Source organism: Ictidomys tridecemlineatus, chromosome 7 (assembly GCF_052094955.1).
Source record: "Ictidomys tridecemlineatus isolate mIctTri1 chromosome 7, mIctTri1.hap1, whole genome shotgun sequence".
NCBI classification, from domain to species: domain Eukaryota; kingdom Metazoa; phylum Chordata; class Mammalia; order Rodentia; family Sciuridae; genus Ictidomys; species Ictidomys tridecemlineatus.
The window spans coordinates 47,500,997-47,527,872 of NC_135483.1; the positions used below are offsets into that span (position 1 = coordinate 47,500,997).

A 26,876-nucleotide genomic window follows, 5' to 3' on the forward strand; every position below is an offset into this window, starting at 1 on the left:
GAGCTTTCCCCAGTGACCCATACATCATCCATCTGGGCTTGTGTGAAAGTAGGAGAAATCTAGCCAGGCACGGTGGTGCTCGCCTGTAATCCCAGGAGCTTGGAGGGCTAAGGCAGGAGGATTGCAAGTTCAAGGCCAGCCTCAGCAACTCAGCGAGATCCTGTCTCTAAATAAAATATAAAAAGGGGCTAGGGATGGGCTCCGTGGTTAAGTGCCCCTGGGTTCAATCTCTATTATATAAAAAAATAGCCTGAGCCAGATTAACTTGAGATGATGCCCTTTACTGACAGTTTAGTTTCCTATCACCCTGCCACCAAGTGCAGGATGGGACATGAGTGTGGTCCAAGAGAATGAGATGAGCTTAGGGAATACAGCGTTTCCATCCTGGGTATCATTCTCTCTTTATATCCAGGACCAGAGAGGTTAGGAAGAGCTGGGATTCAAAGCGAATCACCAAGCCCCTATATAAAATTCAGTACTCAAGCTTTAGGAGAGTAGATGAGAGTATAAATTAGTTGAGAAAATTTTTAAAGAAAGGGTTTTTTTTTTTTTAATCTTCTGAAGTGTAGAACCTGAGCTGTGTGTTAAACATGACAGTCTACAATCACTCATTAACCAAGCATTCCAGGGTCAAAGACCCAGAGCTAAACCCCCTAGAAGTATAAGAGTGAAAGATTTTTATTTCATTCATTCACCTTCTTCCTCTCTGATAAAAATTTATCTTTTTTTTTTTTTCATTCCAGATTTTACTTGGATTCCCTTTTTTTAAATAAAAATAGACTTTATTTTATTCCCCAGGAGCTCCTAGGGATTCGGTGTGTACACCCTTCCTTTCCTGCTCTACCTTGCTACATTTCATATAATCAGTTCTCCTTCCCTTGCAGGATTCACCCTCACAGGATTGTCATGAGGATTAGATGAGTAAGTGGTTGGCAAATAGTAAATGACCTCCGGGGTTTTTCTTAAAGGGGACTCCTTCAATTAGGAGTACACCAATTATGATGGCTCATTATTAACAATGAATTGATATGGATTGTGAAACTAGACATCTGTTCCTCCATAATTGCCCACTGCCATATGTGCAAAAATAATAACTCAAACAGAATTCTGAATTTTATTACAGAATATATCTAAAATACAATATTTGTTAATTTATAATATGTCATTTGAATGGAAATATACTCTGTACCATAACTATAACATTTTTTATAGATCGTACTTCTTTTACATCTCTAGAATTCAAAAATCACTAAATTACAACATAATTCATGTTTAAGATAACTTTGCTACAAATATATAAGAATTTTAAAAGTTTTTCCTTTAACATCTTAGAATCATGAACATGTATTTTATCTGATTTATATTACATAAAATTGTGACTATTTTACCTGATTTGCTTTCATTGGTCTCTGTATGGCTTTGCACTCAATCATCCCACTTTCCTATGTTTTAAAAATAGCATTTCAACAAACAGTTGTGAGTTGAGTGCTCATACCCTCTGTGCTGTGAACAAAGTCAAGGTGCTTCATTCACTCCTATCCCTTATATTAAATTCCTGTTATAGAAAAATGATACTTTAAGCAGAGAAGCACCCCACCACAACACTTCTGCCAAGGGTGACACTTGGTCTAACTCTTCACATTTATTCAGTAAGCATGTCAAGTGAGAGATGAAGGGTCCAGAAAACCAGACACAAAGCAGCCAGGGTCCATATCACGAAGGTAGATTTGTGCTTAGCTAAAGGGAAACATCTGAAGATTGACTGTTTGTGTACCAGCTCTGGGACCATCTTATTTAAAGGAAGCTTTGATTTGTCTGTTCTTTAGTGGCTGAGCTGGTCGCCAGTTGTCCACCATCAGCTCTTCAGGTTCACCCTCGAAGTTGAAGTTAAGTTGACGGAATTTTGACATCTAAAAGACATAGCAAAAAGTTTTTAAAGTTTCACAATATTATTTACGTATGTGCTTGTGTTAAATGTTGACATAGATTCCCCAACATTTCAAGTACCTTCTATCAATGGCCAAATCTCAATAAATACATAATCACACATGGACTATGCATGTATGCTTTCATGTAACAAATCCATTCATAAAAATACCCAGAATCTAAACTTGCTTTCTTATTCTCATTTTAAATCAAACAGCAAAGTCTATAAATCCATGCCCTTGTTATGCACAAAATACCAGTTCTCGATCCAAATTAAAATTTTGCTTTTTGCCCCAGGGAAGAAAAAGTACAACATCTGTACAATTACATAAAAGGCCCAGGATCTGAAAACTCTATGGGGCTGAGTGACAGATAAGCTGGCATTCTGCTTAAATATAGAGAAACACAAAAATGTATTTTCCCATGCTGGGATTTCAAGCCCTTGTCAAGGTTGATTTTTATTCCCTTTTACACCTGTTTCAATTTCCTGGTTCAATGCTGCGACATAGGCAACAGTCAGACAATATCCCACCTTCTTTAAGGTTGTTTGAAAAGTGGAGTCCCCCCTTCCCCTAAATGAAGAAAGATGGTTTGGGCAATGGAGAATCACATGAACCAGTAGACTTTAACTTGATCTCTGCGCAGTAATATATCTCCAATCATCCCCATGAAATCAACACTGATATAGGCCATTACCTGTAAGGTATCTGACTACCTTACAGGTACTCCAACGCAAGGGAACTCTCTAAGGGCATCTAGGGTTGTTTGACCACAACAGAATTCTAGCAATATGAAAGAGTTAGTCACCAGGTGTGGGGGCACACTCCTGTAATCCAGTAGCCCAGGAGGCTAAGAGGATCATGAGTTCAAAGCCAGCCTCAGCCATTTAAGGAGGCCGTAAGCCATTCAGTGAAACCCTGTTTCTAAATACAATATAAAAAGGGCTGGGATATGGCTCTGTGGTTAAGCATCCCTGGGTTCAATCCCAAATACCAATAAATAAATAAATAAATAAATAAAGAGTTAGAGTCTGCTTATAAAGTACAATTAAGTCAAAATTTTTTATCAATCCAGTGTAAGTGACAAATATTTCCTTTCTACCACTTAAATTATATTCTCACATTGATCAATTTGACTCATTATTTTAGCAGCAGAGAGACAAAGCCTGAGTAAAGCCAATCAAGGCAGCAGAATGTAGCAGGCCCTTTTATATTCCATACCTAACATCCAGTCCCCCCACACTTGACCATTGATAGATATCTGTCAGATCCCTTTAAGCCACTAAACTGACCATGACAATCATATTCCCTTCCTGAGGACTGGGTTAGAAGTGGGATGTGAAAGTTTTGCTAGGCTGTGAAGACTTTTGAAGAAAGGCTTCCCTGTTCCTAGGGTACCAACAGAAGAGTTTTTTCTTTCCTCCTTGAGGTGACTGTACCTGGAGATATGATGTTCAAAGTGCTTTTGCATCCACCAAGTTACTAATGATCAAGGTAAATAAAGAGAATCACAACAAGAAAGAACCAGAGTTCTGGCTTACTTAATCTGAACATGACCCTTCTGTGTTATATGATATGAAGAATATCCCTACTATTGTTATTGTGCTAATATATGCAATATTTCTAGTTTAATAACACTTTCTACCTTAAAAGGCAATTCAGAGCACAAGGACTAATGGAGTCAGTTCAATAGCTTTTATCTCTCTGGATACTTTGTGTATGGGTGTGTGTGTACATAATAAATCCATTTGTCATAATAGCTATCAATGGCAGACTTTGGATCTTAAGCTTAATTGTTCTCAGTGAAGGAAAAAAAAAGAATCTTCATGTTTTTAAATCATAACCCAGGCTAGGCACGGTGGTACACACCTGTAATCCCAGCAGCTTCTTGGTAGGCTGAGGCAGGAGGATCACAAGTTCAAAGCCAGCCTCGGCAATTTAACAAGGCTCTAAGTAACTTAGTGAGACCTGTCTCCAAATAAAAACAAAAAAAGGGCTGGAGATGTACTCAGTGGCTTAATGCCCCTGGGTTCAATTTCCAGTACCAAAATAATAATAATAATAATAATAATAATAATAATAATAATAATAATAAATAATAATAATAATAATAAACTATAACCCAAGCACTACATCTTCAAATAAGATGTGGCATTATAATCTTTGCTTTTGCTACTTCAGTAGGGTTGCTCAAATGTATGACAATAAGGCCAATTTTCAAGTCAAGCATATTATTTTTTTGCCCATTTTGATATACTACAAAGTAAGCTTCCAGTTAGATATAGATTTCCTCTGAAGAAATCTAAAAAATATCTTTAGTATTCATAAGTTAATATTCTAAAGGAGAATTTACAAGAATAGAGCATCCTTGCTCCCAGACCTAATTTAATCACAAGCTAGGTGGATGGAAAGCACTTCAATTTTCCTGAACCTCTGTTTTTCAACACATTCTAGACAGCAAAATGAGAAAGTCAGACAACACAACCTCTCTTGCACACTGCATATCTAAATTTCTACGATTCCAAAATTTTGTAGGCTTAAATCATACAACTATTCAAACACTTGTCATTTGCAAAGCTGCTCATTGCTGACTCTCTCAAATTATTCATGATGCAACCTCTTGTGAATCCTAAGAAATGTCCATTTTCCACATTTTATCTGTGTGCTATGTGACAGCCCAGGAAAAATCCTTTTGTGTCCACTTCTGTGGATGCTCATCCCTGAGAAGCTGCATTAGTTCTTGAACATGACCATCTACACTGTATGGGTAATGTAAGAGTGTTCTGAGTCTCTGCAACAAGCCCCCTGAGTTCTGATAGATACTTTTTCTCCAAAGCACGACTTTCACCTTCCTTGGGATTCAGAAATCCATTCTTATATAAATGAAACTGCAAAAGCTTCTACTTGAGTGAGCAGTGGGTTGGGAATTTTCACTGCTATCTGTGTAACCTTGAATCTCATTTCTTTTTTTTTTGAGTCATTATTTCCTCATAGCTGATCAAAAAAAACCAAAAAACAAAAAACCACATGCAATAGTGAAAGATACTTTCCTCATTTAATCCTCACAATGAACCTCCAATTTTACAAACTAAACAAACTGTGCCTGGAGCCATGGCTAATAACAACAAATATTTGCTGAATGCTGATTACTTGCTGAGTAGTGCTGCAGATACTAGTTGCATGGCTAGAAGCAGCAGGAGAATCAAATCTGAGGACTGATTCCAAAGGCCAAACTCTTTCACCTCCACTAAACACTCAATGTCTCCAAGCAGACCTTTCTGTAGAAAACTGACCTGCTCACTGCTGACACTAATGGGTTCCTTGAGCACAATCCAGGTCACACATTCCAGAAGAGGAGGGGTGGTCAGCGAGCCAGGGTAGGTCCAGTAGTCCAGATTTTTAGGAAGGAGGCCACGAGGATCAAAGCCAGTGAAGTCAGAGCTCTTACCCTGCCAGGCAAACCCACAGGTTAATTTTGTCATGTGATCAGAACAGGAGGGCGAAAGGAGACTGCAAAAGATAAATAAATCTACTCCTCTGGAACAGCAAGAAACCTTTTTTTTTTTTTTAAATACACTATTTCCAGATATGCTGGCAAACAAAGTGAAAAGAAATGAATAGAAAGCATTTGACTTGGACATATTGATTAGGCAGGTGTGAGCAAGAACTGATTATATTCACACGTTCATTTTTAATTTTGTCCTCTCACATAATCATTCATGTTTTCCATTAAGTCATTAGCTGATCACATCTGGTATTTTAAATGTGACTGGTGCCACAAAAATAAATTTTTTAAAATTTTAGATTTCAGTAACAGAAATATATTATCCTTGAAGAGGAGGCCATTGTCTTGCCACGCTCTATGACAGCTAGATCAGAACTAAAAAACTGTGTTTGGCTCTGGGCTGAATATCAATAGATGAAAGCAAGAAAGCTTTCCTGGAAGAGTGACAAGGTTTTTCAAAGAGATAAAACTATGTCCTATGAGAATAACTAAAGGGAACTAGAGATAATTATCCTAGGGTAGGTGAAAACCCTAAGGTCATGTGGAAGAGGAGTCGGGTCTATAAGATATGATTCAAGAGGATCAGGCCAGGAGTGGATGTTGCACATTTCAGAAGATAGATGCTGTTTCAACTTGAGGATAAGCTTTATACAGCTGGGGTTGCCCCTGGTGATGGGCTTCCCATCACTGGGAGTGACTTTAGTGTTTAAGCAGATTCTCACTGACCTCAAACACAGCTCTGTTACAGAGAGGATTTAAACACAGGACGGATGAATTCAAAGAAGTCACAGAACATAAATCTCCAACAAGCATGACTCTGTTTGTCTTGTTCATCATTGTATCTCCTGGATTAGCAAAGTGGACTGGCAATAGGAAGTACTCAACAAATATTTGCTGTATGAATGAGTGGATAATTTGGCCAGATGATCTTTCAGCCTCCTTGCAATCATGAGATTCTCCAATTCTTTCATCAGGATATTCAAATGATTAGAAGCAAGATTCAATAAAGGCAGTTTTAGAGCTCTAGTTCAATTAGGGTTAACTTTTTGCAGAAAGAAAATATGTAAGCAATATTTTGCCTTCATTAACTGTTCACCCAAATACCACATGGCAATATAAAACTTGATCAAAGGAAATTTCTAAAACCAATAAAGTATTGAAAAAAAGGACACCCCCAAAAGCAGCAGAAAATTAAACTTTACCTTTGTTTTAATGGAATCCAGCATATCGAGCACTTTCTGAAGGCCTGGGTTAGCACTGCCAATCTATAGAAAAACACAAGGAGGAAGATAATGTAACCAATTTGACGCTCTAGCATTTTTAACTTGGGCAGCACCATCATAAAAGTTCTCTAAGAAGTGAAGCAAAATCTACCACTTTATACATGCCACAGTGATCTGTCAGTGTCTTAGCTAGAAGGCACTGACACCATGGACTTCCCTATTGCTACTTCCCAATCTGCCTCTGCTTCTGCCCCATAGTTAACTCTGAAACAATCTTTTCAGGAGTCCCCAGTGACATTCAATTGCTACAGCAAAGCCTACCCTCAAGCGCTTTCCTTCCCTTGCCTCCTTGCAGGCTTTTACAACACCACCTTTCTTTCTTTATAAACAGTCTCTTGTCCTTCAGCTTCCCCCATGCCCTAGCTTTGAGTCTCTGACTCCTCGGTAGTCACTGAATCCACCTCTTGCCACTGCCTTCAAGACCATACATTTTAAAGTTTCTCAGGGTTGTGTCCCAGCAGGTTCCTCAGCTCCTGCTTCTTTGTGTTATCCTGGGATGACTTCAAAATACCTGCAGCACCCCCACCCCCACCCCGTCAATATGATGTCAGAGCTAGGGAATTGCCAGTCCAGACAGTTTGACTCTCCTCTTTACAACTGGCCAGAGGGCAGCTCAACCTCTAAGGTCCCACTGTTGCTGAAATTCTCCAATACAGAGTCTCTCTGTCTTTGAGCCCTCCAGAACTTACTTGAGTGTTGTCTATCATCAAACAATACTTTAGTGATCTTAGTCTAAGGTTAATTGAAAACAAAACACATACCTACTAGTCATCTATAGTTGACTTCTTTCTGTTCTTCAAATTTCCAGGTAAATACTATCTAAACAACACCTCCCACTTTTGTCTTTCTGCCCTCCAGAAAGAAAAGATGGAGAGATGGAAGGGAGAAGTAAGCCTGAAAACACTTCAGGGCCAAAGAAAGGCATTTCCTCAGCTCTTTTGTAAAACACCTGTTGGAAATGTTCTGTCTGGTCAATCTTTCTTGAAAACAGGAAAAAGAACTGGGCCACCAACTAACCTTCAAGAAAATGCCCAAAACAGCCAGCCCATCAGGTTGTTCCACAGCTTTTCCAAAATCCTTATATTTGGTGTTCCAGTGAACCAAGTGAAGCTAAAGCCAGAGAAGACAAAAAATCATAGTGAATGATTAACATGATAAAAGCCAGCAGACTTTAATCCAGTGATCATTTCTCCTTAACTAATAGTTACTAAAGAAAAATGGTGGATAATTTTAAATAAAAGCTTTTCCTTCATTTTCAATCTAATCATCTGCTACTTGGTAGAATAGCAAGTGATTTTATCAACAGCTCTAAGATGAAGACATGTTTTGAGAGAAGGCACAAATTTTTTTCTAGATTTATGCTAAAACAAATTCCTCCCATTTGAATTTATTTATTTATTTATTTATTTATTTGTAAATGTTGTCCTTGGGGACACTAGAGAAAGCTTTTTAGCCTTAATTGTAATATTACAATTAAAGGTTATAAGAAGCAAACATGAATGGCCTTTGCAAAAGAAGTGGTTCACTTAGTGTGAGTTGAATTTACAAAATTGAGCTTTTAAAATTAATGCTAACTAGCCATTTACAACCTTTGTTGTTGCCATATCTTACCTCTGCAGCATACGTTGTTTTATCCACAGTGTGTTCAGAACCTTGTCCATCAGATGAGCCCCAGTGAAAGTGAAACTGAATCAATCTGTAGGTGCCATCAAGGGGTCCCCCTTTCAGCGCTGAAATTAAAATGCATGTGTATAATATATCTGTACACACATACATACACACATGGACACATGCATACACACATACATGCGTACTCGTACATCCACACATGAAACACACATTGCTAATATTACTTCATGTGTGTTGGGTAAAGTATAGAAGCTCTTCATAATCTTTGCTTGCTAAGCACAGTGGTACCTCTTCCTGTGGGTTGATTTGGAATCACAAGTTCAGGTCCAGGAGGAAATTTTAAGTGTAACTAATAATTCCTCTGTGCATCACTTAGGATGAAGAGTCCAGGCAGCTACTTGCCAACGGATTGGTCTGCGGCACACACATGCAAACAAGGGACCTTGCTTCTGACACTACCCAATGGCTGCCCTAGGACGTATTCCACGGACCTCTGACCCCAGTTAAGACCAGAATTTGTAAATTTATTAATATACATTCTATCAATCTTAACTTTATAAAATCTAATTCTCCTTACACTCCTGCTAACCTGTTTTGTCCCCTTAAAATTTTAATGAACCTCTTTGATTCTATTTCCTCACCTATAAAATAGATATATTCATTTAGTTCTTCACTAATAATGTACACATCAACTTTTACATACAGTGTCATATGCTTTGTTATCTCCAAGAACTTAAAAGTCTATAATAACTATACCCAGATTATACCATTCCTGGTATTAATTTAACTGTATTCAGTAAAATCAGTACCAGAAACCACATTTTTAGATTGTATATATCTGTAGATAATTAACAAGTTATGTCTTGAAAGAAGATTATAATAGTGAGAAATTGCTATAAAAATTCTTTGCTTATCTTATATGTACTAGTGGGATTTTATATATATATAATATATATACATATATTTACAAGTAACTTAGTTCTACAATTTATTTACCTAGTACTCAAATTAAAACAGCTGTTGCTTTAAATGTTTTTTATTAGCCTTCACTTTTAATTTCATAAAATAGTGAACTCAAATTTACTTTGGATTTTCAAGACAAAGGGACCCAGTCTGTACAATAAAGTTTGTTCGCTTCATTTCACTTAAATATGTTTAGATGGTAGCAACATCCACTCATCTATTCAAAGTAAAAGATGAAACTGGATGGAAGTTATTTAGGCACCATGGCTTTTCTATGGCTTTTGATATATTCAGGTTGCCAGCTTTGCTTTACAATAGGTTAGAAAAAATAAGAAGAAATGAAAACAGAAAGAATGAATGATAAATGATGTTACATTACAGATCTATTAAGAAACACAAATTTGAATGTATTCTGATAAAATTACATCCCTTGAAACACAAAAGCAAATCATAAAAGTTTATATTTGTCTGATAATTCCATATAGAAAGAATAGCCTTAGCCCCAATATCAAGATTTCTCTGAAACAGAAGAATCCCTTTTCTTTGTAAATAACATACCCTTAAAAATGAAATACATATTTATAAAATGTCTATATGGAAAATTCTTTTATAATAACTCTTTAAGGAACAAATTGGCTTATTGTAAAAATCAGATGCCATTTGTAACATCATTAGTGCTACCAAATGACAAAACAAATTAAATAAAACTATATTAAAGCATCTGAGATAACTGATCTTTCTAAATGTATTTCCTTTCCTCCTGTAGAGAATCATACCAGGATCTTAAATTTTAAAGAGAATAAAACTTACTATTATTCTCTTTCTTGTAGGCCCTAAAATTGTGACCTAATTTACTTGTTTCATAGAACATTTAGAATTAGGCAAGAGCTAGATATAAGCTTTTACTTAAAAAGGCTTTGTGAACACCAGAAAAACAAGCAGGAAAAAAAAAAGTGTTCTGTGTTCAGTGATTAAATACATTCAGTGCTTATCAGTTTTCACCAGATACCTGGGTTTAGTCCCTGTTAAAAGAAAACTTATTATGCATTTAGAAGCCCACTGTAATTAGGAAGGGTTACTAAATTATTAAAATTTAATTACTACAAAGAGCAGTGGGTTTGATCTTTTTTGCCTGGTTATTTCTCAGCAAATTCTGAGCAATGAGGTTAATCAATTATATAACTGAAAAACATTGTTATAATAATAAATTACCATAAACTCTTGATAAAGGTAGCATATATCTTTTTGAAGAACAGAATGACAACATTTTGGTTAAATATAGGAGATTAAATAAATAAATAGGCCTGGATTGTAATATAAATTGCTATATGATATTTTCTAAACTGTCCCAGCTTTTAAAAAATACCTCTTTCTAATGCAAAAATATATTTTTTTTAAATGGTGAAAATTGCCAGGCATGGTGCCACAAAACTGTAATACCAGTGGCTTGGGAAGCTGAGGCAGGAGGATTGCAAGTTTAAGACCAGCCCCAGCAACTTATTGAGGCCCTAAGCAACTTATCAAGACCCTGTCTCAAAATAAAAAAAAATATTAAAAAGGGCTGGGGATGTGGCTCAATGGTTAAGCATCCCTGGGTTCAAGCCCTGGTAGGAAGGAAGGAAGGAAGGAAGGAAGGAAGGAAGGAAGGAAGGAAGGAAGGAAGGAAGGAAGGAAGGAAGGAAGGAAGGAGGCAGAATTTACTGAGTATACATTTTTTTCTGTATAATCCAGCCAGAACAATAGAACTCTACAAAGTGTATGATTTGCTATATCACAGAAACATGTTCCATGAGGGATAGAGAGATATAGTGAGGCTTTCTATTTTTTTTCAAACTCCAAAAATTTAATTTAAATTCAAATAACAACATCAAGGACTCCAATTTTAATTTTCATGATCACCCATCAGTTAAATATTATATATGTAAATATAATACAATATAAGCACTAAGTATGGCATTATAGAATGATCTGTGTTTATTACTTGAAAAATTGTTAAATTATTTGTTTTTGTTAAAAATAGGAGATTCAGTAATACTGAAATAAATCAGACTTCCCACAAAAATAGAAATTTAAAATTTAGCATTTTGGGATATTTTTCATCCTAATCACTATTACTTCTTAAGACATCTTCAAATAGCAAACTAAAGACCTTTAGTGTATGTCAATAATCTCTCTTAAATCCAAGAGCTAAGTAAACTACTCCCAATTATCCTTAGTTTAAAAACTAAAATATAAGCAATTTTTTGTTAATAAAGCAAATCAATAATTCCACAGAAAACATAGCATTTCTAGGGGCTGAATAATCTCTGTGAATATCTTAACATTTTAAATACATCACTACATGTACTACTGATTAAATCATACATGTTTAGCTTGTTGACAGTAGCCAATAATCCTAGGACTTCATGTCAGTGCAGACAAATCTAGCAGAAAAATGCCCATATTTTAATTCTTTTCAGTGAGATAGTTAGCTGTCACTTTCAACTACATTAAGCAGTCAAAATTCAAGAAAATGGAAGTTTAATTTAACTCATACAGCAATTGCATAGGAGTAAAACTGATACTGAGTAACATAATTAACTAGTACGCTTAAAAGGCTTTGGTCAGTTTTCCAGCTATTTAGGGTTCTGATCCCATTAACTGAGCACATGAAAAGCCCTTTCATTTCATTTCTGGTTGTTAAGGTTCCTTTTAATTTATGCTTGCTTGTGGAAGGAAAATTTTACAACTTCAAAAGCTAGTCCCTGAAAATCAAGCAGGATCCCTGTACAAAGACCCATTATGTCAAACAGACAATGTTCTGCTTGAAAAGAGTACAGGTAAGCTTCCTTCCTTCTTTTTTCTTGAAATAAACAAATTTAAAAATTCCAATTTCAAAAATAAATACATAAAACAGAAATCAGGTGGGAGTTAAAAATAAGCTGGCCCAATAATTCTGGCATTGGCTTTCAATTTTTGCCATAACTTTGCAAAAAAGCAGGATAGTTCTAAACTCATTAATATAAGTTAATAAGTTAGCAGGAGTAAATAATTTGACTAGTATTCTTTTCCACCAGAAAAAAAAAAAATCTGGCAGTAAAACACCTCAAGCTGGGAGAGTTATTTTTTAATAACTTAAAAATTACCTAACAGGATTAGCAATTTTTCATTAATTCAAGGTGGTTTATTTAAAGGGGTTTAGAAAACTGATGAGAACTTTAGCCTAAGCTTCCAGTTAAAGCCTATAATTCCACCCTTATTTCCATCCTATTTTTTGTTAAAAAGAATTATCTCCAATGTAAACAATAAACTCAACTAGCTCAGTTCCTGACACCCAAAGGACATAAGGTGTTATATTGTTACATTAGGACATATTAGTAAACCTAAATTTATGGGAAGTTCTAGAAGGCTAAAATCTTATCAAAGGAGGAGAAATGTAAATGAACTGAAGCAGTTAAATGCAGAAAATAAGAGGTAAAGAATGTCTAAAAATATTAACACCATAAAGATCACTCCTAACTAAAGGGCTGTTAAATGGTTAATTAATTTTTAAAACAATTAAGTGACCAAAATGAATGAATAATTTTTAAAGGTAAGTGTAAGAAAAGTACATTAGCTTTCCAAAACCTGGTATGTACAAACTAAACGTTAACTATGATTATCATTCAAATTCTATTTTTAAGAGATTGCCATTTAGTCTCTCCAGGAAACTAGGCAGGAGAAGACTTAGCAAGTTATTTAAACTCGAGCTTTCTGTTTCTTCATGTTTATTTTAAGTGGGTTGACTACAGGATCTCTACCATTTGTTCCAGCTTTGAGTCTAGAATTCTTTAAGAAATAAATAAAGTATAAAGGCTATTTTTCTTCATGGTATTGTTATTTTTTAATGAACCCTGTAGATGGATTTTCCATTTATATCAAATTTTAGTATATTCTGCATACTTGTTTAACCAAAATGACTGAAAGAGAAACGTGGCAAAATTACAAAGGAGTCTTTCATGGCAAGAGAGAACAAGTCTTTATGTGTTGGGGGAGGGGAGTTACTGAGGATGGACCCCAGGGGTGCTCTACCCCTGAGCTACCTCCCCAGCCTTTTTTATTTTATTTTGAGACAGAGTCTCCCTAAGTTGCTCAGGCTGACCTTGAACTTGCATCCTCCTGCCTCTGCCTCCTGAGTTACAGGATTACAGGCATGTGCCACCACTCCCAACTAAGTCTTTCTAATACTCATTGCTGACCCTTGTTTTTGTATACTTTCTTGCCTTTCTAAAGTACATACTGTGTACCCTTCTTAGGTCCCCAGGTGTTTCCTAGTTCCCTTTGCCTGGAATCTCTCCCAAGACATCAAAATCCTTCAAGTCTCTACCTAAGACTATTTATTCCAAAAATTCCTGACTACTCAGACTCCTAAGCCTCCCTCATGTTTCCACAGTTCCTTGGAATACTGTCTTTTTGTATTTATCAAAGTAATTTTCAGTGTCTGTTGTTTCTGGGTCCTTCTATTTTAGGCAGTCTCAGCCCACACTGAGCTCTGGGGATGAGGAAAGGACCCAAGTACCCATCCTGCCTTCATGACACTTAGTTTATCAAGTGTTCAATCTATGTTACTAATCAATTTTTTTTTTTTTGTACAAGAACTGGCTGGATAATACATGTGTCTCTTGAAACATGTGTTAAAACCCCTACCTAATCCACTAGTTTGTATTATGTTTCATTATCTAAACATGGCCATTATTCCCCAGAAGAAATAGTTGAAAAACATGTGATTAGGTCTAATCAGTCACTGCTTATGTAGAAATCCTTCAAAGGTTAATATATACATGATAAAATTCACAACTATATATCTTCATAAATAGAATCAATGCATATTTAAAATAATAAGTCAGATGTTTGGGAATATATAAAAATAAAATTTTAAACTACCAAGTGTAGGAAGTAACCCTAAATGGTATTAAATTAAGGTTTCTTCAGAATTTTATCACAAGTGCAACAGCTACAGCAATTGCCTAATAATTGTTTGCTTAGGAACTGTTATGTACCAGGGACTGGGCTAGGCGCTTCATACAAACTGTCCTATTTAATCTTTCCTCGGTGGCAGATACTACTTTTAATTTAAAAACCTTAAAACTTAGGGAAGGTATTATTCTTCCCCAAATCACTGAGATAGTTAGTGACAGAGCTTGAATTCGAATCCAGGTCTGTTTGATCCCAATTGGCACTCACAGCCATCCCCTACCATAGGCTAAAATCCATTTTCCAGTAATGCACACTACTGGAATAATTTATTTTCACAGTCTGCTTTGTAAGGAATATATAAAGAGCTACTTCATCTGGTTCCATTTGTTTCTTCATTGTTCAAAAAAATTAACTATGCAATTTCTGTGTAGCATCCAATAAGGTAAATAGTTGGTTTGACATTGTATCTGTTGCCAATAATTGTGGCCTTAAAAAAATAGTTGTCAGCTATGGACTAAAGTAGCTCATCTGTTTTGGTTTTTATATGACTAAACATGAAACTTTATATCATCCTTTATGTATATAATAGAAATCTTGAGACCATTGACCACACTATAAATATATGGTAGTTTTTATAAGAAAAAAGAAATTGTTTTATGTTTAATCAGTTGAGCAGTGTTTCTTTGGAATGGAGAAATTCTTGGGAAAAGTAAGAATTACTGGAGACGCATCATCAATGTATATCCTTGACTTGATTTTAATAATAATGCCAGAAAGTGTGTGTGTGAGAGAAAGTGTGTGTATGTTTCCTGTTTGTCTGTATGTCTGTGTCTGTGTATACTAAGAGAAATACATAGGGAACATGTACATAGGTTGAAAACATTTCTCAAATGATCTCCACATTATATCTAATTAAATTGTCTTCCAGAATTACTGTTTTAGAAAACCAAGTGTCCAAAGCTTTTTAAAATAGGGGAAGATGAATGTTGTTTTTCAAAACTGAACTGAATATACTGTACAGCTACTTGACTTATTTAGTTTTAATTATATACTATATAATACATTAGTATTGTAGACCATTACTCCAAAACTCACCCACCCCACTCCCATGTCACCACCAAACACGTGTTTGCAAGACCATTTCATTCAATGACCTTCAGAGGAAAACACTCAGGAAAATAGGGCACTGGCAATTAAATCAACCAGTGAGCAAGAAAAGCAGTTACTATGACTAAATGGGATTGTTCTCCTTTTTCTAAATAAAATACAAGAAGCATTAAGTGGCATCCTGTAAATAGCTGTATTACAAATAACCTATGGCAATTGGATTTATGGGTAATGGGTCAGGTATGTTCACTAACTCTAATAAAACATCTTTGTTTGTGGAATGAACTTCTAGATATAGACCAAGATAAACTGCCCCCTTTATCACACTAGCCCAAAGTAAGAAATATCATAAATACAATGCTCTCCAAGAATTTCAGTATTTAAAATTGTCTAGTTTTCATCACTTTTCTTATTGCTACTTTGAAAATAATGCACATGAACATATATTTTTTAAGGGAAAGGCATCAATTCCAAAGACAAACATTTTAGAATTAAACTTAAGAAGTTACATTTTTGCAAATTTCATTGTTACTGATCTGATGGGGGGGGGGGCTTCCCTTTTGTGACTTATCACAGGCAGATCACAGTTACTCTATGCCCTACACAGAAGCCAAGAATTTTAGAAAGGAGACACAGTCTCAGGAAACTTCAAATTAATTAGCCTACTTCTTTGAGTCTGGGACCTAATGAAGCCTATTAGAGTGGCATCTTAGGGACTAAGACAAACTGTAGTATTAAAGAGTTTCCTATCACTGCTGGACTTCTTCCACCGCTACTAGCTAAAGGGCACACTTTAAACACTAACCTGCAGTGTCCTGGGAGTCATCAAACTCCACGTTGAAAGAATGACCATTGTTGACGATCCTCCGAGAAGTCGGTTGCTCATAGCAAAGGCACAGAGGTTTCAGGGAAGGGTCATGCTTGGCTATTTTGGTGTCAATGTTAACAGGGGACTGACGCTCTCCCTTGGCAATGGGGAAGTCCTTATGCCAATGTTCAGGTCCTGAAAGGTGAGAAGACACATGTGAATACCCCAAATGTTTGGACGGATATACACCCAGACCCCCACTAGAAAGAGGCAAGGGTTCCAAAATCAATCTGTTCAGTTCCCATTTTGGTGGTACCACTTAATATTAGAAAAACCTTTGAGAAAACAATCTATGCCTCAGTTTCCTCATTTGCAGTATGTGATAAAAATATTATAAGCTTATCTTATAGATGTTGTGAGAATTAGAGTCAATACACATAAAGCTTTTAGAGCAAAGAGCATCATATAAATATTAGCGATTTTCATAGTCATTTTACTTCTCAGCAACTGAAATCAGCTTGTGGCTGGGATTTGGGATATGCCAGCTCACTCAAAGTATCCACACAGCGCCTGGTTCCTCCCTCGTGTCCTCGCACTGGATGAAAGGTCAGAGCCACTGCTCATGCACAGGCACCCCTTCTTTAATAGTCAAGAACCCCACAAGGGGAACCCCCCCGCCCCCGCCCCGCTCGCCTAAGACGCACCAGACGCATCGTGGTCTTCCCTCCGCTTGCTCCGGGAAACCCAGATCTATGGCCATGATAAAGCCCGGATCTTGGTCACTGAACCCCTAGCATTGGAAGTCGAGAAATGAAGGGGAAACTCGGGAATCAGAACAACGTATTTAGAGCAACTCCAGAAAATGCCCCGGGACAGTTGGTGCGGGGAATCTTAGCCACAGGTGGTGCTGAAGCAGACAGGATGGAAGAGGGGCTTAATTTCTCTGTGATCAACTAAAATTTTCCGTTACTACCCTTCCCCGCATCCTCCTAGATCAGGTTAAAGGGTCCCAGCTCCGGACCCAGGAACGACTGTCCTCGGGTCCTACGGACGGGGGCCTCGCCTGCCTCTCCCGGGCCCTGCGCGCTGCCGGCGGACGCCGGGATTCCTCGACAGTGCGAAGGAATTGGGGCGATGGGGGCATCCTGGGCGCAGGGGAGCCGCGGGCGAGGCTGGCGCCCGGGGCGCACCTGAGCCTCCCGCTCTCCGGAGCCTCGCGCGCTCCCCGCGGCCGCGGTAAACAGCAGGTGCGGGCGCTGCGGGGCCTGGGCAGGCATCCAGGATCGGGCCCCGGCGCCGCTAGTCGCCCGCACTCACCGTTGTGCTTGCCGTATCCCCAGTGATGGGACATGGTCGCGCCGGCGGTCGGGGCAAGGCAGGAGTTGGCGCCTGTCTAGCGGTGGCTGTCCGAGCGCCTGCACGGTGCGTGTCCGCGGGTCGCACTGCCACCGGCTTTTATAGGCTCCCGCCAACTTCGTGCTCGGGGGCGGCCCGGGGGAGGGGACCCTGGATGGACCTGAGCGACAGGGGAGGAGGTGACGGGCGGAGGTGATCTCCCAGAGCTCGGGGCGGGCTGGGCTGGCGAGGCGCCGGGGGCGGGGAAAACGCCCTCGCGGCAGGCGTCCGGCCGGGCTGGGGAGCTTCTGTCTTACCGCCCAGCTCCCCTCGGCCAGCGGCCCGGGCCCCGGGTTCCTGGGAGAGCCTCCGAGCTCTCGGTGCGCGGTGACGGTGGTGGTGGCGGCGGCTCCCGGTTCCTCCGTCCAACCGGGGCTGCGGATCGTCTATGCGCACCCCATCCCCCTCCGGAGCACCGAGTCTGGCAGAGGCGCTGACAGCTGGGGCCCCGGGCCCCGGGTGCCCTTCATCTTCTGTCCCCATTATGAGCGTATCCCAGGCGTTGGAGACTTGCGGTCCCGCCCCATCGGCCCGACTCGCGGGGGGTTTCCAACCGAGGGTTCACTCTCAGGTCTCTCGGGCCTGGGGCTGGCTAGGTTAGGAGCTTTGACCTTGGGGCAAATAGGGATACGGTCCTTGAGGCGTAGGGGAACGTACAGCTCAGGGTGTTGAGAACCAAGCGCCCTCTGCTGGAAGGCTGTGGGATAAAGCGAGACGGGAGCCGCGATCTCCTGCCAGCGCGCCCGCAGGAGGCCTGGGATTGCATTTCCATGTAGCTCAGCAGGGCCTCGCTAAAAGTGCCTATTTTCTTCTACTTTACTATTTCTTTTATTTAACAAATTAACTTTGGGGGAGGTGAATTCCTGGTTGAATACATATTGATTTAAAATCACCAAAACCTCAAAATACCACATTTTTTAAGGGAAAATCAGGTAAAAGAATGTCTTTCAAAGAGATGGAACTTTCTGCGGAATTTTTATCTGGCATACTTAGGAAATCACTCAGAATAATTTAATAAAAAGGACACTTTTTTAGGGCAGGCACCATTGTGATTTTCGTGCGCTGTAAGGCAGTTTGCATTAGTAGTTCTTTTCTTGTTTCTTTGACCTAAAACTGATTTTAAGAAAGCAGATTTTCCTGGACACCTAAAACTATTGTGGACCTGAGGCCCTGTGATTACTGTGCCCGATGGGAAAGTCTGGCCGTTTTAAATGGAGAAAGAATTCTATTTGCCACAAAAGACTTTGCCACAAAGATACAGAGGGGTGGGGGGGTTGGGAGGCCTGTTCTGCAGTCTCTGTGATCTTTGAGAGCATAGTATAAGAATTGAACTGAAGTAGGATGTCATTATTTGTGATTGTATCCGCTTTAATATCACATTACTTATATTTAAAAACCTATATACAAATAAATGGATAAAGTATAACAGTGTCAATGACAAAATCATTATCTATTATTTATTTCAGTCAGTTCTACCCACAAAGAAAAATGATTCATGTGTAGATTTCCTTGTTCTATCCTAAAACTATAAAATGGTATTCCTCTGCATAAGTGGGTCTTTTGGTTGATGTCACAGGGAATTCTTAGGCTAAAGAGCATCAATGAATTTTTAAGACTTCTAGGACCATTACAAAATATAGTTCACAGAGAAGAACTTTTGTTTTGACCCCTGTAGTTGCATAGTCTCTCTTGAGAGCCAGTAAAATAATTTTTTATCCCTTGCATAATTTTAAAATACTTATTAGGTCAGAAGGAGAGGGACTCCTAGTTGCTGTGAGACTCTTCATTTCTACCTAAGAATATGCCAGTGATAAATGCTGGGAGTTGAGCACAAAGCCCATGAATATCAAGTGGGCTCTAAAGATCTGTAAAGGTAGCCAGGCTACTAAAGCAGCAGGAATCCTGGTCTTCATTTCCTGTGGAGCTGGATTGTGGCTTTATTAATACATGGATGAAAGAGAAGCATATTTTGATTATAAAATATCCCTCAAACTTCAGGCACCACCAAACTGCAGTTTACCAAGACTTTTGTTGTGGGATGTTCCCTGGTCTCTGCTAGTTCTCCACAGGAGAAGACCTTCCCCACAGAGCTGCTGTTTCAGAGAGTGTCACATGCTCACCGATGGGCAGGAGGTGGCTCACCTTTGGGTACTCAAGAGAGATCCAAACGTTTTTTATTCACATTTTTTGGTATTACAGTAGTTGTCAGCATTTTTTTTTCTTATCAGTTTTTTTTTTTCTAATAATGGAGGTGGCTTTGTGCCTTCCTGTAGATCAGTCACAACCTAACTTTACTAAGCGCCTTCTTAACCAACTGTCATGTATGATTCACTGGTTGCCAGACACTATTTGATTTTTTTTTTAATGAAAAATAGTAACTGCATTTCTACTAGAGAGAAGGATTGGTTCATTTAAAAATAATCCTAAATTAAAAAAAAAAAAAAACAAAACTGATAGTATCCAAAGATAGATTTTACCTCTACCCAGGGAGGGAGTGGGGGAGACAAATGATGTATATGGGGAAAATATAAAAACACTTGATGTCTGTTTCCATTATAATAAAAAAGCTTTAACATATTAATGTTGGTGAAAATACAAAATAAAAATGAAAAGTATTTGCTTTTCCCACAAAAATGTAAAGATATTGTTAAAATATTTTACAGTGAGGTATATGTGATTTATTAAATATTTAACTAAAACCCCAGATATGTGTAATAGTTGTTTCAATTATTTTATATATATGAAGGCTAAGAGCCACTCACTTCTTAAGGTTCCCATAGATCTTTTCAGAGATCCCTCTAGCCTGGTTTTTGTGACACCACTTTATAATTAGAAACTAGATTCTAATCATCCACCTCAATAAGCTATTGACTGCCCATTTGTTAAGAATAATGACAACGACCCTAGGATTATTATAAGAATTAAATTAGTGAGAGGTACTGTGGAATGAAATTGAGCAAATTATGTTTTATTTTGCACATATATAAATGTCTAATAACAAATGCCACTATTATGTATAACATGCCCCAAGGAAAAAAAAAGATTCCCCAGAAAAACAAAGAATTCAATTAGTGAATATAATCAATCACCTGCCACCTGATGGCACTCAGTAAGTGATAGCTATTCAGTTCTTCCTAGACAGTGCTTAACAGAACCTGATGTAATGAATGCAAAGGTAAACATCTGGGCAAGGTTCAAGGGAACAATTTAAGAGGGGTCTGCTTCCAGCCATCTGAAGTTTTCTTTGTGGGAGGAATGAGGAATGTTTGGGTCATATAGCAATCCATTTTATCACATTTGAATATTTTTCGTTATTACACTGAGCCTCTGAGTATGGGAACTGTGTTACGTGATTTTACCTCTGTCCTGGGTACCTAATTTCCTTTATCTAGCCTAAGCCCCAGGACAGGATACATGTAGAACCTACTCACTTAAAGCTCTTTAAACTTATAACATTTACTAATCCAAATGGAAGAAACTGCAGTTCTGCTTTACAAAAGCCAGTCAGTTAAAAATAACATTGTGTTAAAATAAAATTAGTCTTAAATCTGGGTTAATTTACTAGCTCAGCTCTGTGACTTTGGGAAAATTGTTTGCTTTTACTAAGATTCAGCTTCCCATACTATTTTTTTTAAATAAATTCTGTTTATTTCTTTCTTTTTTCTTTTTTTTTTTTTTTTTTTTTTTTTTTTTTTTTTTTTTTTTTTTTGGTGCTGCTGGGTGTAAACCCCAGGTCTTTATTCATTCTAGGCAACCGTTCTACCTCTGAGCTACACTCCCAGCTCAGCTTTACACTTTTAAAAATGGGACAATAATGGTACCTATCTCAGAGAGTTGTAGTGAGGACTAAATAATATAATTTGTGTAAAGGATTTAGCATCATGCCAATAGTTAGAATTTAATAAATGTTAGTTATCATTTTTGCTGTTGTATGTTTTTTGAGCTCCTATTGTGTGCTTGTTTTGTTTTGGTTTTTTGTTTTTAATATACAATGTGAGTCCATTCATTTAACAGATTTTTTTTTTCATTTAACACATCTTTTTGAACACTATGTTGTGTGGGCATCAGCTCAGAGGCTACAGCCACCAACCAGGGAGCCTGATGGATGGGGATGGTATTGATGAATAAACAAACAACAGGGATGAAGTGAATTTCCAACAGTGATGATGAATGTGGAGAAAATAAAATGGGAATGAGTTGGAGAATCACAAGGGAGGAAGTGCTACTTCCGCTACAGTGGTCGTGGAAGTCCTATGGAAGGAAGCATCCACTGAAGAACAATCTGGGAAAGGATGTTTCAGGCAGAAAAAAACAGCAAGCATAGAAGACCCAAGCAAGGAAGTTTCTATAACAGCCTATGACATTTGTTTAGGGATGAGGAAGAGAAGACAAATAGTGAAATCAGAGGCAGGCAAGGGTTGCAGACCATGAACCCAGTAAGAATTTTATACCAATTGTCCAGGGAAGCCACTTGAGAGTCTGTAAGGAAAAGAATGATACAAACTGTAAGCAGAAAAATTAAAAGAAATTTAGAGATTATTTGACCCAACTTCTTATTTAATAGATGAGGAAACAGGTAGTGGAGGTTCCCAGAATCCTTCATGCTGTTCCCTACCTCCTTGCTTTTACCCATCTAAAAACTAGCTCTGGAAAAAGATTTAGGCTTTCTCTCCTGATGTACAAACCCATCCAGTCCTGGCTCTGGCTTTTCTCATGGCCTCTGAGTGTCTCCTCATTCTTCTACAGAAGACCAGAAAGCAGTATCACACAGGTACCAAGAGCCCAGGTTGTGAGTTCAGAATCAGTTTCTAGGACCTTCTACTACCACAACCTTGGTTGATTTATGTAACCTCCCCAAGCCTCTGTTTTCATATGTGAAATGTAATAAGAATATCCAGAATCTTTGACAGTGTTAATACTTTATGTGAATTAGCATGATTCTTGGCATCTTGTAGCTACTCTGTTAAGGTTATTATCGTTGTAGAGAGCCATAGACTTGTAAAATGGGAATCAGTTTTGTAAAATGTCAAATCTGAGTTCATACTCTGACTCCAACGCTGACTTGCAACCTCACCTTGAGCAAATTAAGCCCTCTCTTCAAATTTCACTTAACTTGATTTGTAAATTGGAGGCAAATTCCTGCTCCGGAGTATTGTGATGAGAATGAATATCTAGAAGATGACAGATAAAGTTTTAACACATTTTCTTGGCTGAAAAAATGCTATGAATTGTCATTATAATAATTCTTCCCATTGTAAAATGATAGGTTGGCTTTTCTGTTTCTTTTTTTTTTTTAACTTGGATGAAAAAAGAATTCACATTTAATTAACATTTTTGGAATTCCTGCACTATAAAAATAATACTTACTGCAATCTACTTATGCACCAACACAGTTCTGTGTACTTCCCATTGGCCTACTTTACAGCCAGGGTCACTGAGGCATAGAGGTAAATTAGCTTAGCCCAAATTACTCAGCTAGGAAGTGATAGAGCCAGGTGTGAAAAATAAACAGCCATACTCCATTGTTGGGGATCTTAGCATCTGCCCTGCAATCTTCCCTAGAGCCAGCTCAGTGCCTTCCAAGAGCTTAGAAAGACTCCTGCTTCTGATGCTGTAATAACAGTATATTAAGATTGTGTATGCAGCACTGCTCTGTAAAACAGAAAGTGATATCAACACGGTAAGCATCTTTAGAATTTCCTTCCAAATACCCTGTAACCATTGGAGTGGCAGGAGATAGCAACAACTTTACATCTAACAGTTGAGTTCAACTTCCCTTAGCAAACTGCTCTTCAGACTTTTAGAAACATTGTTTCTATATGTGTGTTTGTTTATTCATGGTACCTAGTAATAGTTAACTTTTCTATCAGTAATTCAATCTAGTTTTTAAGATTCAAACATTGTTACCATTTTTCAAACAGAACTGTAATGAACATTAAATGTGATAATTACACTAAAATGTACAAATTATGCATTTTAAATATTTTATGCTTCAGGACAATTGCCACATGTGGCACCATGAAATAATTAGAGTTTGGCCCTCCTTAGGTATCAGTTTTCTGATAGGGCCACTTTCACCTACAGGGGATGCCGGCTATGTCTGGAGACCCTTGATCTTAAGGAAAAGGATGGTAAGTGACTGGCATCCAGTGGTAGAGGCCAAGGATGATGCTGAGCACTCTACTGCGCAGGACTGCCCATTCATAACAAGAAATTATTCAGGCCCAAATGTTAACAGTGCAGTAGTCTCCTTATATTTGTGGTTTCATTGTCTGTGGTTTCAGTTACCTGTGGTCAATCACAGGTTGAAAATATCAAATGGAAAATTCCAGAAATAAACAATTTCTAAGATTCCAGTTGTGCATCATTCTAATGAAACCTGTATGTACTGCTTTGTCCACCCAGGACATGAAGTGTTCCTTTTTCTAGCATATCCATGCTAGAAGTGCTACCTGCCTGATAGTCACTTAGTGGTCATCTTGGGTATCAGAAGGACTGCTGTGGCATGTGTTTGAACATCCTTTATTTGACTTAACAGGCTTAAAGCACAATAGTAGTGACACAAAGGAGGCACAGAGCATAAAACATGGAAGGATAGACAAATTCTGATACTATGTAGCAATGTTGCAGGGCATAAAGGAGTGTGTGTGCGTGTGTGTGTGTGTGTGTGTGTGTGTGTGTGTGTGTGTGTGTAGTTTGGTACCATTTGCAGTTTCAGATATCCACTCAGTGTTTTGGGATGTATCCTCTTGCATGGGGGAGGGGGAATTAGCGTACACAGGTTTTAAAACCCTGCCATAAGATTTTTTATGAAATATGCTTTTGTCAAAAGTCTGGACAACAACTCCATATCCAGCAACATGTGAACCCTAGGATGGTGCTTTGCCCACACTATTTCCCCCAATTGCCTTTTGTTTATTGTATAGGTTAAGAAAAAAATAGAATCTTTCCCCTGCACCTTGGAATTATTGTCTGCTTACTTTGCTTCAACACACTTTCCAATGATTTTTCTACCCAAATCATTCTAATCATAATAATTTGATTAGGTCAGTGTTAGCTTCATTGCATGATTAAACTTCTCTTTCGCATATAAATCACCACCTCACATGGGAGATTCCTTACTTCCTTTTAGTAACAAAAGCAAGTCAAAATTTTCTGTGCAGGAGGAACTGGAGGCATCACAGCTAAGTTCTTCCTCCTGTTCATGGGAGGGAGTCCAGGGTCACCAGTTTCAAGGAGTATGTGAATGAGAAATCAGTGCTTTTATAATCCTGTAACAAATATGGATAGGCTACAGGAATCAAAGATGGTTGTATTTTATAACTTTGTAGTTTTCTAATTTTATACTTATTCAGATGAATTCTACAGCAGAAAGGAAGACATCTTTGAAAGTTCTAGACTGCTCAAAATTTCATTTTGGGGAAATAGAAGTAGCAGTACATAGACTAAGAAAATTGCTACTGATTTCGAACCCTCTTGTCATTTTTCTTAAATTTATTAGCTTCATATTCATTCATGTGTTTTTTCCATTCAACACAAACTTTTTAAAATTATTCCCTGTAATTATCTCTATACTGCTCTTAGCGGTTCTCTTTTCCACCTGAGCAGAATGGCCGGAACATAAATGCACTTTTAAATGAAGGAAAGGAAAGAATGTTATTTTACTATTTCAATGGATAGAAGGAATAACATGATGAATGTTCCTTGATCTATGATATGATGCAATAATTGTTGGGGGTTTTTTCCTCTTTTTTCCTTTTTCTTTTTTTTCTTTTTTTTTTTTTTTTTAACCGAGCTGAAAGAGTTATAACCAAAATCATCCAATCCAAAGCAGAACAGTTGAAGTTATGTGCTGTGTTTCTCACAATTCACAGCAGGGTCTTGTTTGCCCTGACTTTCTAAGATTTGTGATGGATTAGTCCTCTTCCACTCCCATTTGGTTCCAGTCTTGATGAGACTGAATGGAAGCAGTGGACCAGCATAGTGAGAAACCCCAGAACAGCAAATTAGACCAATTTACAGCCTGGTTTCCTTAGCAGAAGACCCAACCCTAACCATCTCCACAAGATAAGACACACACTTGGTGGCAGGAAAAAAATGCAAGAACTTATAATTTATAATATTTTCACCTTTTAAAAATATCTACTTTGCTTATATGTTCTAATAACATAACACTGTGCATATACAATTAATTTTTTTCAGATTCTGTATTGGGGAACTTTCTCAAGAACTATAACCCAGGTCCCCTGCATCACCCAAAACCAGCCTGGAGTCCATTGTCAGCCCGGAGGCCCAGGTGACTGGAGCCATGTTTTGCAGGTTGCCTGTGCCCTAGGTTCTGCTATCTCTGCCTTCTTTCCAGTGGTGCCATATCTCTACCTAACATGCCCAGTGCTGAGTGCAGTGCTGCTTCCTGATAAGCCCTTCCCTTTGGTAGCCACAACCGTGTTTAACAAAATTTTTCTTGAGCAATGTTTGGGAGTCTCCCTTTTCTTTCTACTTTTTTCTTCTTAATGCATCTGGGTAGTTTCTTGACCTACTTTTATTTCTTCCATGCTTGACACAAAAACACTTCTGAAAAGCATGAAATCCTTTCAAAAAGAGGGGGGGTTTTTGAAGTCACTTGTGTGTATTATTGTGCTTGTGTTCAAGGGACCTGAATCTTATTTAATAATGGCACAAAGCACATGAGTAGTGACACACACACACAAAAAAAAAAAAAACCACAAATCAAATATTGAATGCATTTGCCCAACTAAAACACTACCCTCTGCTTGTAAACTTTCTTCTTTATGCCTTGCAGTTATTTCCTAATTCCTCTGAAACACTCCAGCCCCCTGGGGCCTAATCAATGCCTCATATCAATTAAGCTCCTAAGGACAAGAGACTTAGTACACCTCACAAGCTTGACAACAGGCCCTTTGTTGGAGAAAACAAATTAAAAGGAAGAAATTAGACCTTCTCTGATTAAATGTCATTAAAATGCTCCTTTGAATGAAAAATATTTATAATAGGAGCCAGAGATTTACAAATCAAGTTATGAGTTGAGCCACAGGGTACCGTCCTTACTCTCCCACATGGGAATAGACTCTGAGTTCTGGCAACACATTATCTGAGGAAGTTTTTTCAAAATATTCTCAATTGTATTAAAAAGTGAGCTCTAGGTAGTAATTATAAGTACCTGAACATGTATATCGGTGTTGTTTGTGGAGAATGGAAAATTGACCTGAATTTACCATCTCCTTGGCTGGGGTGGAGCAGAATGTGTTGGTTGGGGAATGCTTATTGAATTTTTAAAAGCATTATACTTTGCTAATGTGGAACAA

At 38.0% G+C, this 26,876-nt stretch overlaps 1 protein-coding gene across 1 annotated transcript; it reads right to left on the reverse strand.

Annotated features, from left to right (window-relative positions):
* Positions 1 to 1,100: 1,100 nt before the first annotated feature.
* Ca2 (carbonic anhydrase 2) lies at positions 1,101 to 17,646 on the reverse strand. The gene is made up of 7 exons (XM_005328629.5): positions 17,473 to 17,646; positions 16,153 to 16,350; positions 8,325 to 8,443; positions 7,731 to 7,823; positions 6,633 to 6,695; positions 5,219 to 5,374; positions 1,101 to 1,910 (listed from the first exon to the last, which is right to left on the reverse strand). The coding sequence occupies exons 1-7, from the start codon at positions 17,504 to 17,506 to the stop codon at positions 1,791 to 1,793; spliced, it is 783 nt and encodes a 260-aa protein (XP_005328686.1). The 5' UTR covers positions 17,507 to 17,646; the 3' UTR covers positions 1,101 to 1,790.
* Positions 17,647 to 26,876: the final 9,230 nt, after the last annotated feature.